Source organism: Triticum aestivum, chromosome 6B, assembly GCF_018294505.1.
Source record: "Triticum aestivum cultivar Chinese Spring chromosome 6B, IWGSC CS RefSeq v2.1, whole genome shotgun sequence".
Classification (NCBI taxonomy): Eukaryota; Viridiplantae; Streptophyta; class Magnoliopsida; order Poales; family Poaceae; genus Triticum; species Triticum aestivum.
The window spans coordinates 685,044,328-685,056,175 of NC_057810.1; the positions used below are offsets into that span (position 1 = coordinate 685,044,328).

General features: G+C 48.1%; 1 protein-coding gene and 1 pseudogene across 1 annotated transcript; both read left to right on the forward strand.

Annotated features, from left to right (window-relative positions):
- The first annotated feature begins 901 nt into the window (after window positions 1-901).
- LOC123134856 (uncharacterized) lies at window positions 902-1,669 on the forward strand. The gene has a single exon (XM_044554014.1). The coding sequence runs from the start codon at window positions 1,005-1,007 to the stop codon at window positions 1,464-1,466; it is 462 nt and encodes a 153-aa protein (XP_044409949.1). The 5' UTR covers window positions 902-1,004; the 3' UTR covers window positions 1,467-1,669.
- A 3,270-nt stretch (window positions 1,670-4,939) lies between these two features.
- On the forward strand, window positions 4,940-5,078 carry LOC123140370 (uncharacterized; annotated as a pseudogene).
- Window positions 5,079-11,848: the final 6,770 nt, after the last annotated feature.

The following is an 11,848-nucleotide window of genomic DNA, read 5'->3' on the forward strand; positions in this document are numbered from 1 at the left end:
TGTACCACAGTAGCAACAACGATCAGATCAGATGAGAGCATCTTATCGCGGCGGAACCAGTCGGAGCACGACGCCCTTGCTCCATCGCCGGCTCCAGCTCCACGATCCCTTCCTTCCTTCCCGCGGACTCCACGAACTCTTTCTACCCCAAATACATCGCGTATATGGGCACGAATAAATATCTTCGACGCTGATGGACACTGCCATTACGGCGACTGATGCCTACGCCGATGCCACTGTGTGGAGCGTTCAGAGGTCTGCCGCGTTTCAAGCAAAGCCGAGGCGATCCCACGGCCGGCGGCTGGGGTCCGGTCGCTGCCGGCCGCTGGGGCGTCATGTCGATCAGGTCCTGCAACCCTCTCAACTTTGGAGGATGACTTCCTCTTTTTTTCTTTCTGGGACCGTCCTTTCGGTGTGACAGCAACGTGCAAATGTCGAAGAAACATGGGATGGGTCCTGCTCCTCGCACAACCGGTGGGCCGCTGAACGCAGGTTTTGGATCGGCATTGCTCCTACCATGCTTTTTCTGAAGAGAAACTTACGCATCAGTGCAGTTCAGACGAAAACCGTTCGTATGTTAAGATAGTTCTGTATGAAGAGTAGCGAGATATTTTGTCTCCATTTTTTTAAAAAAAGTGCGGGTTTGTGGTGCAAGAAATTGACCAGCACTTTGAAACACAAAATATTCAAAGCAAGTTGGCATGAGTCCTTAGAATATTTGGGAAGCTGACCTACCTGCCTTGAATCCTGAATCCCGGACCGATTCCGGTGTGCTGCCGTCCGGGCCCACGGCACAGCCACCCACAACGCCCACTGGTTTATGCCCATAACCCCGGTTAGTTAACTCGACCAAACTCCCCGCCCACTGAAGCTCGTTCGTCTCTATAAATTCCGGCCAACCCGCTTCTCTCAAGTTCACTCCCGATTCAAGTGACACCATAATCTCCATCCCCTCCACGCACCCGATTCCAACTGCTCGCGCTCTCGATCTCCCTCTATCTCTCATGGCTGCAGCTACTACAAGTCGGCCTAGCGGCCCGGTCCTGTCCATACCCAGCTACCGCTCCGCCTCGCCCACCCGCGTCAAGCTCGCCGGCAGCAGCGGCCCCACCCGCTCGCCGGGCAAGTCCGTCAGCGTCTCGTCCCCGCCCTCCACCAGGAGCCGGCGGTCCTGCATGTGCTCCTCGACAAACCACCCTGGCTCGTTCCGGTGCAGCCTCCACAAGGAGCGCAAGCAGGCGTCCCCCGCCGTGAGCAGCAAGCCGGCCTCCCCGCCGTCCATCCGCAGTAGCTGCAGCCTGGGCTCGAAGCGCATGGATAGCGCTCAGTGTGCCCGCAGAACCCTCGTGCCGTCCCCCGCAGCGCAGCAGTCACAGCACCGGAGGCGCGCGGGCGGGTTCCGCCCCAGGCCCAGCCGGCTCTCAGCCGTCTCGGTGGCCGGCGAGCGTCCAGGCGACAACCAGTAAAAGAACCAGCGTCGACATGCCATAGCAAGATAGTAGTACTAGTAGTACATAGTGATCTTCTGGAGATAGAATCGGTGGGGATTAGACCCAATCCGGTTCCGGACTGGTCAATTTAGATAGAGTGAGCTTGTCCTCTGCTGTCAGCGGTGTAAAAGGAACGCCCTTGGCTTTTGGATATATACATGAGTGACAAATTGGAGACACATACATGCATCTGATCTGTCCCGTGACCGGAGGCTTATCCATCCTTGGATGATTTGTGTGCCGCAACAGCTTTCTGCTCTCGTTTCTGTTCCTGTTTCTGTTTCTGGAGTGGATGCAGATCCCCTGTTTCCGTTTCGGATAAGCTCCGCGAGAGATCATTGGCGTCTCGCCGTCGGTTGCTCCGGTCACGCGGCACCCGTGCGTGCCCCCGGCCGAACGGATCAGGCGAGGGGAAACACGCACGGGTCGGTTCTGATGAGATTTGTGTAAGAACTTTCATGATCGAATCGATAAATGAACTGAGAATTTTTCTTCTTCATGCTCGTGGTACTTTACTGTTGCCGGGATTCCCCTCCAACTCCTGAACTTGCGCAAGAAGATGATGGTGGGCTCGCACTCGCACAGCTGGCCAGCTTCTTGTTTAATCAGTTGTGTTTCTTGGCCGGAGATGAGTTGCCCGGCACACCAACACTTATCAGTTGGCTCCCATGTCCCATCTCCCTATCAAATACAGTGTTTCTTTTGCTTAACGATCCGAATAATGATCATCTCTAAGATCTTCCGCTGAGAACCGCTGTCTGTGTATGTACACTGGATGCGTTGGGCATGTAGTACTAGGAGTTGCTGCTAAGCAAAATAACCAAGTGGGGCTGCTGATGCTGGAATAAAGTTCTCGTTGAATATCCGGCGACTTTTTCTTTAACTGAATATCTGACTAGTTGGTACTTGGTAGTACGTTCTAACAAACTGGTATAATATCCACTTCCTAACCAGATGTTCTGAAATGTCAGCGTCGCCAACATGCCCGCGGCGAGCACTTTAGGACGCACAAATGCTACGGACGCAAGCAGATGAAAGTCTCTTGCCGGCGCGGCAGGGCATGATCGAGTCAGTGCAGAGTCACCCGGGCTGAAAGATCTGCCTGCCACGGAACCTGGAGAAGTTCAGTGGCACCTGACCGGGCAGGCAATCCATGGCTACGCACTGCGTTTTTCCAGTGTCCAGATAGACCGGCCGGGGGAAAAAGTTCAGAATCAGTAAACCGCCGGTAAACGCCATGCGCCGGAGGCAATGTACCGGCCAAGAGCTGGCGGCGCCGCCAGTGAATCAGATGCCGGGCACACCAATACATATCACCTGTGGCAGTGGCGGCATGACTGTCAGTTGGCTCTGTTCTCTATCAAATACAGTGCCTGCGGTGCTCCTTTTTCTCAGCGAACGAAAAATATTAGTGTCCACTTTTCAGATGAACGAACGGAAAATATCATTGCCAGGCAGTATAGAGCATCTCCCATAGATGATGCAGATACAAAAATGCTTAACTTTTGCATCTTCAAAAGCCAAAAAATTGTCCAACAAATGTTTTAGATGCAAAAAAGATAAATACATCTTCGCCTCCCAAAAATGTAAAATACAACACTTCGAGTTGCAAATTTACTTCTCCGGATGCAGGAGATGTAAAACCCGCAAAAAATAGAGTTGCAAAGTTACATCTTCGGATGCAGGAGATGTAAAACCCGCAGTCGCGCGCCGACCGCCAACGGCCGTTCATTCCACTTCAGCCCGTCGCCGCCCCGACCCCGACCCCATCCGCCCGCTGCTGCCCCGCTCCGCCTGTCGTTGGAGGACTGGGGTGACTCCGACAAGGAGGACGAGGGGTGTGACGACCCAGACAACGACGAGTTCTGGGAGCAGTTCCGCAGCTCCGACGATGAGGAGTAGTTTCATCTATTAGTTCGAATACGTAATATTTTAATTTATGTATGAAACTATGTTGAATTTAATGTTTAAACTATGTTAAAATGAAGTAGTAGTTGGTCGTTTACAGATTTTTACATCTTCATTTGCATCACCTGTTGGAGTTGCTGTTTTACATCTCTAAAGTACATTATATGTTGGACTTGAGACTTTTTGGAGATACAGAGAACACTTCTTGAAGTTTTTTTTACATCTCCTCTTTACATCTTCAAAATTTGCATCATCTACTGAAGATGCTCTTATGCATGTGCTCTTATGCATGTACATACACTAGATATGTTTGAACAGCTACCTCCCAAGTGGAGTTGCTGAGAGTGGAATATAGTAGTACTACTGGTTTTTTTTTTTTGAACAGTCACCGGGGGATCCCTGCCCACCTAAATATATTGCTCAAAAAGCTGTCAAAGCTAAGAGTTGTCCCTTAAGCTTTGGCTGATGACTTTTATAAGGGAAACAAGATCGAAAATCTAAACAAATTGATCCTGTTTATGAGGAAAACCGGGCCGAAGACTGTACAAGGAACAAGGTTGCAAAAGATGAGAAAAAATTAACGCACATCAAAGACTAAGAAGAGAAGGGAAAAGGACGCCCAAGACAAGTCATGACCTTGTATAGATTGAGGTAGAGGTCCACATTATACATCATATATACGTGCATATTGCCCTGATCAATATATCGTCCATGACCACAACTCTCTACAATATCAACGAGATTCTTCCAAATGATGCATTGTGTTCATCGTATTGTTAGATGATGGACTTGCGTTGTAACGTGACATGGTCACGATAGTAGATGTGTGTGCGTGTGTGTTAACTTGTGTATCAAGGCAGGTGGTTAGAGGAACCGGTGCTAGTAGATATCCATGTATAGCTTGCACTAGGGGTCAAGACTTAACCACCTGCAGCCGCATCTTATATTTCTGTTGGTTATATAACACGCATACGTCCCTGCCAGGAGGCATACGCTTCACATCATCACCTTGCAATCTTATATGGTAATCAGAGCCTACCTCGAATTCATCCATGGCGAGCTCATCCACAAATACGTTCCCCTCATCTCCCTTTGTACACATCGCCACAGAGAAGCTATCGAAGGGGAACGAAGCTCTCTGGCGTGCCACCGTCCTCTCTGCCATCAGGGGGGCGCAGATGGCGGGCTTCCTCGATCTGGAGCAAGAAGTGCCTCCCACGACGATCGAGGTGACCAACAGCGACGACAAGACCAAGTCGAAGGCCGCCAACCCTGAGTTTGGCACCTGGTATGCTCGTGATCAACAGGTGTTTTCCTATCTGCTGACTACGCTACCTCATGAGATGGCCATCCAAGTGGCAACCTGCCACACCGCCGCGGAGCTGTGGAACACCATGCAAGGGATGCTCACCTCGCATACCCGAGCACGGTCTGTCAACGTCAGGATCGCACTGGCGAATCTTCAGAAGGGCAACTCCACCATCACGGAGTACGTTGGTAAGATCAGAACTCTTTGTGATGAGTTGATGGCTTCACAAAAAAAGGTGGACAAAGAAGATGTGCTTTCACACATCCTTGCCAGGCTGGAGGAAGAATTCGATCCCGTGGTTTCTGCCATGTGCTCACGGGTCGAACCTGTAACCGTCCCGGAGCTGTACTCGCAGCTTCTGAGCTTCGAGACACGCATGAACCTTCGCGGGGGAGCCTCCCAGTCCTCCGCCAATGCTGCATCACGCGGGCGCTTCACCAACTTCAACAACAAGCAGAATGGCAACGGCGGCGGCGGTGGTGGTGACCGCGGCCGGAGCTTCAACAAGCCCAATGGCGGGGGTGGCCGTGGCAATTCAGGAGGAAACGGTGGCGGCTTCAACAACAACTCCGCCGCCAAACCAACGTGCCAGATCTGTGGCAAGGTTGGGCATGTTGCTTGGAAGTGCTGGAAGCGGTACGACTCCGCTTACCAGGGAGGGGAAGAGCGCTCGGCGAATATTGCTGCTGCGCAATACGGCGTCGATACAAACTGGTATATGGACAGTGGTGCAACTGACCATATCACCGTTGATCTAGAGAAGCTCACAGTCCGGGAGAGGTACACCGGCAATGAGCAGATTCACACCGCAAACGGTTCAGGTATGGCGATTAATCATGTTGGTCATACAACTATTTATACCCCAGATCGTGAACTTCATCTAAATAATGTTCTTCATGTTCTGGAGGCCACCAAAAGTTTGATCTCTGCAAGTAAACTTGCTCTTGATAATGACACTTTTGTTGAAATTCACCCTCATTTTTTTCTTGTCAAGGATCTGGAAACGGAGAGGGTTCTACTTCGCGGCAAGGGTAGGAGAGGTCTCTATCCTCTCAAACACATCGGGGGAAATGTCACAAAGCATGTGCTAAGTGCCACCAAGCCATCTTCAGACTTGTGGCATCGACGTTTAGGTCACCCATGTTCCATTGTTGTTAGGAAGATCATTAGTGAGAATAAACTCCCATGTGTTAGCAATGATGAAAATAAGTTTGTATGTGATGCATGCCAAAAGGGCAAAAGTCACCAACTACCATATCCTCAGTCTATGAGTGAATCAAAATTTCCTTTGGCACTTATCTTTTCTGATGTTTGGGGTCATGCCGTTGAAACTGTAGGTAGAAAGAAATACTATGTGAGTTTTATAGATGATTTCAGTAAATTCACATGGGTCTACCTCATTAAGCATAAGTCTGAAGTTTTCCAAAAATTTCATGACTTCCAAAATCTTGTTGAAAGACAATTTGATCGAAAAATCCTAGCTCTCAAACAGATTGGGGAGGGGGGTATGAAAAGTTGAATTCCTTTTTTTTACCAAAATAGGAATTTCTCATCATGTTTCCTGTCCTCATGATCACCAGCAAAATGGGTCAGCTGAGCGAAAACATCGCCACATAGTTGAAGTTGGGCTATCTTTACTTGCTCAAGCCTGCATGCCCTTAAAATTTTGGGATGAGGCTTTTCTTGCTGCCACCTACTTAATCAATAGGATGCCAAGCAAAGTTATAGACTTTGAAACTCCTCTCACTCGTTTATTTGGTGACACACCCAATTATTCTTCTCTACACATATTTGGTTGTGCATGTTGGCCAAATCTCAGGCCCTATAACACACATAAACTCCAATTTAGATCAAAACAATGTGCTTTTCTCGGTTATAGCAACCTCCACAAGGGATATAAGTGTCTAGATATCTCCACAGGAAGAGTCTATATTTCCAGAGATGTGGTGTTTGATGAAAACATCTTTCGTTTTTCCACCTTGCATCCTAATGCCAGTGCACGGCTAAGAGCTGAAATTCTCTTGTTGTCACCAGATCTTTTGAATCCTACTGATCAAGGGGATAATAGTGTTGATCATATGATTAATGGTGCTACTAATCTGGATCATGATGCTGCATGAAACAGTGAAAAAAAATTGGCAGAAAAAGGCACTTCATCACATGATTTTATGCAGCATATGAGTCCAAATCCGACCAGCACAGAACACAAGGGTGATTCTACTGCAGCTGCCGATCCCGAGAGATCTGGCGGCGCAGGATCCTGCGCACCTGCGGCGGCAGGCACAAATCCTCTGTCGCTGTCCCCCTCGGCTGGCGCGATCTCCTCGGCCAGCGTCTCAGCGGGCACCACGTGTCGTGGTGGGTCCGGCGCGGGCGCGTCGCCTAGCACTGACGCGTCCCCACGCAATGATGGCTCTGGCGGCTGGGCCCACAGGCGTGTGCCTCCCGCCCGGTCGCCCGTGCGGCCACACAGTCCAACGCCCGACCGCGCTGCAACCGAGGCGGATTCGCCTGTTCTGTCGCCTGGGCGGGCACGTGATCCCACGCCCGACCGCACAGCAGGCGAGGAGGATCCTCCTGGTTCTCTGGATGCCGCCAGTCCTGCTAGATCCGCTGCGGCTCCTGGATAATCTGCGGATTCTGCTCCTGTACGCCCTCGTACATGAGCTTAGAAAGGTATTTTTAAACCTTTGGTTCCTAAAGATGGGACGGTCAGGTATGATAAAAAATTTAAATTTGCAAATCTTGCTGTCACTCAAGAGCCTAGAAATGTGGCAGAAGCTCTAGGAGATAAGAATTGGCAACGTGCCATGGAAACAGAGTACAATGCTCTTATGAAAAATCAAACTTGGCACTTGGTTCCTCCCAAGTCAGGGAGGAATATTATTGATTGTAAGTGGGTGTACAAAATTAAACGACACTCTGATGGCACTTTAGATAGATATAAAGCTAGGCTAGTTGCTAAAGGTTTTAAGCAACGCTATGGCATTGATTATGAGGACACATTTAGTCCAGTTGTTAAAGTTGCCACCATTAGACTTGTTTTGTCTATTGCTGTCACCAGGGGATGGAGTCTTCGTCAACTGGATGTTCAGAATGCGTTCTTACATGGCGTTCTCGAAGAAGAGGTGTATATGAAGCAACCACCTGGTTTTGTCAATGAGACTCAACCTCAACATGTTTGTAAGTTAAACAAAGCCCTGTATGGTCTGAAACAGGCACCCAGGGCTTGGTATTCACGATTGAGCACAAAGTTACAGCAACTTGGATTTCGGCCCTCCAAAGGTGATACCTCCTTGTTCTTCTTCCAGAAAGGAAAGGTGATCATTTACATGCTCATTTATGTAGATGACATAATTGTTGCTAGTTCCTCACAAGAGGCTACCTCAGCATTGTTAAACAATTTGAAAAATGAGTTTGCACTTAAAGACTTGGGAGAGTTACATTACTTCCTAGGCATTGAAGTAAAAAAGATATCTAATGGGATTTTGTTGACGCAAGAAAAGTATGCCACTGATATTCTCAGGCGTGTGGGCATGAAGGGATGCAAACCTTGTAGCACTCCTTTGTCCACTACAGAAAAATTGTCTTTACATGAAGGGGAGCTATTAAGTCCAGAAGAAGGGACTAAGTACAGAAGTGTTGTTGGTGCACTTCAATATCTGACATTGACAAGACCTGATATATCATTCTCAGTTAATAAGGTTTGTCAATTTTTACATGCTCCTACTACTGTGCATTGGACGGCTGTTAAGAGGATACCGCGTTATGTCCAAGGAAGTGCTGGAATAGGACTGAAAATATGTAAGTCACCATCAACTACAGTAAGTGCGTTTTCTGATGCAGACTGGGCAGGATGTCCTGATGATAGGAGATCTACTGGTGGGTTTGCTGTTTTTCTTGGTTCTAATCTCATTTCATGGAATGCAAAGAAACAAGCAACTGTCTCTAGGTCTAGTACAGAGGTTGAATACAAGTCACTAGCAAATGCTACTGCTGAGGTAATGTGGGTAGAAACCCTGCTTAATGAACTAGGAGTTGGAAGAACACATGTCTCTTGTCTATGGTGTGACAATCTTGGAGCAACATATCTTTCTATCAATCCTGTGTTTCATGCAAGGACAAAAACACATAGAGATTGATTTTCATTTGGTTAGAGAAAGAGTTGCCAGGAGGCTTTTGGACATCAGGTTTATACCAACTGGAGATCAAGTGGCTGATGGTTTTACCAAGCCCTTACAAGCTCGACAATTGCAAGTCTTCAAGAACAATCTTAACCTTGACATGTTCAGATTGAGGGAGGATGTTAAATGATGGACTTGCGTTGTAACGTGACCGTGACATGGTCACGATTGTAGATGTGTGTGCGTGTGTGTTAACTTGTGTATCAAGGCAGGTGGTTAGAGGAACCGGTGCTAGTAGATATCCATGTATAGCTTGCACTAGGGGTCAAGATTAACCACCTGCCGCCGCATCTTGTATTTCTGTTGGTTATATAACATGCATACGTCCCTGCCAGGAGGCATACGCTTCACATCATCACCTCGCGATCTTATACGTATCACATCTCCGGTCGAATCCCATGCCACTGCACTAATTTAGCTCGTCCTATTTTGTGTTTTGTTCCACAATCAACCAAGGAATATATAGAGCACATGGTGTCATATAGTACTGTATATTGTTTCTTCAAAATCAGAGACGATAATATTCACGTGCACGCATTCAACAGAAGAATCTACAATTCGAATACACCAACTCTTCAATTATATGCTTTCTAGAAAATTGCACTCCAATTATGACAGTATTATGGACAAAAGCAATATACTATTTGGAGATTCACAGCCACAGGTATACGGACAGAGCTCTGTATGATTGGAGATCCGTCTGAAACTAAATTTTAGGACCGTGTGGCCCGCTGTCAACAACAACAAAAGGGGATCTGATCATCAACCACCATGAGTGATGCAGACGCACGGAGGCAGGCAATGGCGGGTCGGGCCGGCACGCGACGAGCTTTTTCCAAATCCAGGACCGAGAACTAAAAAGAACCCTAGTTGCCCCCGCCCCATAGCTCAGAGTGCCCCAGCTGTCGTGGCCGGCCGTGGCCACGCACTCTCCAAGTCCGTGACACGCAGCGAGGCTGACCATGCGCCCGCGGCTAGTGGACGTAGCCGCTGCGCGCCGTGTCCGGATGCGTGTCTGTGCTATGTGTCTTACCGTTCGCCATGACCGGGGCAGTGCATTGCTTTAGCACTAGATGTGCAGTCTAGTGAGGAAAAAGAACACTAGAGACGTACTGTGTGTGAGTGGCTGGGCTACTAATTATGCCCACTGAGGCACTGATCACAGCGTTTGACACAGCAGAAATACAAGCCTGCATGCATGTGGCTAGTGTCAGTGCAGCAGTACATGGTTGTAATTAAATTTCTCTAGCGGCCAGGATTAACTAAGCTTACAGACGCAGATAGCGAGGACGGCTTGTCGATCAGACGATCATGATCATTGGACACAGCAAAAATGGGGAAGGACAGAAGGCAGGCAGAAGAAAGCGAAAGAGGGACGGACGGGCAGTGAAAGAGATGGCCACGTCTCATCCTTCGGTCGACCGGAATCCAAGGAAGCCAGATGCGGCGCAGTAGCAACAGCGATCAGATCAGATGAGAGCATCTTATCGCGGTGGAACCGGCCGGATCAGGACGCGCTCGGGCACCATCGCCGGCTCCACGATCCCTTCCTTCCCGCGGACTCCACAAACTCTTCCTACAAACACATCGCCTACATGACATGGGCGCGAATAAATATCTTGGGGCGTTGATCGACACTGACATTACGGCGACTCGTACCGACGCCGACGTGTTGACGTCTAGTTCCTAGTTCGGAGGTCGGCCAGGTTTGAAGCAAAGCGGAGGCGATCCCACTGCATCGCTCTGAATGTTGGAGGATGACTTCCTCTTTTTCTGGGACCGTCGTTTCAGTTTCGGAAGTGTTGTCCGCACGATTGCTAACGCACGAGTTGTGCTGGACGGGATTACAAGCCGCACAGATAAAACAAGTAATCGAATAGTGTAGGATCGTTGTCGTGTGTTTGTCGTGCGTGGAATCATCGTGTGCATAGCAGTTCTATTTCAGTTTGCCCCGGTTTTGCTCAACGGCAACATGCAAATGTCGAAGAAATATGGGATGGGTCCTACTCCTGGCACAACCCGTGGGCGGCTGCACGCAGGATTCGGATCGGCATTGCTCCCAAGTCCGAACACGCTTTTTCTCAAGAGACTTACGCATCAGTGTTGTTCACACGGAAACCGTTTGTATGTTGAGATATTTCTATATGAAGTATATAGTGAGGGACACGGACGTTTGGTTCCTTGGTGTTTCTACCTTCTATATGGAAAAAAATAAATAATTCAATAAAAATAAAAAGAATCAGAAAATATTTTTGAAATAAACCCGACCTTTCATTGTATCCCTCCGTTCCAAAATAGATGACTCAAAGTTAGTACAAAATTAGGTCATTTATTTTGGAACGGAGGGAGTACCCAAAAAAAAATCCCCCTTTGACTTATTTTCAAAAAAGACATTTTTTTAGCTAAAATAGTGTGAATAGTGAGCTACGATAGCAAATAATTTTTGTCATTTTTGCCTTCAAGTTAACGTTGGTTTTTTTCATGAAGATTTATATAAAAGTGCGAAAGGAAGTCAAGTTTTTTTTTAAATCTAAACTATTTTGACTTTTTGTTTAATTTTAAAAAATCCTCATACAGGGTGTATATACAATCAGGTTTCGAAGTTTATTTCCGTATATAGCGAGATGCTACTAATCAAAGTACTAGGTTGTGTCCATCTAAAAAAGGAGCACTGGTTTGTGGTGCAAGAAATTGACCAGCACTTTGACACAAAATATTCAAAGCGAGTTGGCATGGGTCCTACAGTAGAATATTGGGGAGCTGACCTACCTGCCTTGAATCCAGGACCGATTCCGGTGGGCTGCCGTCCGGACCCACAGCACAGTCACCCACAACGCCCACTGGTTTGAGCGCACAGCCCCAGTTAGTTAACTCGACCAAACTCCCCACCCACTGAAGCTCGAAGTTCTCTATAAATTCTGCCCAACCCGTTGAAGCTTCTCTCAGGTTCACTCCCG

What these genes read in the sequence shown, in the direction of transcription:
- LOC123134856 (XM_044554014.1), top strand. Translation starts at nt 1,005, where the DNA reads ATGGCTGCAGCTACTACAAGTCGGCCTAGCGGCCCGGTCCTGTCCATA.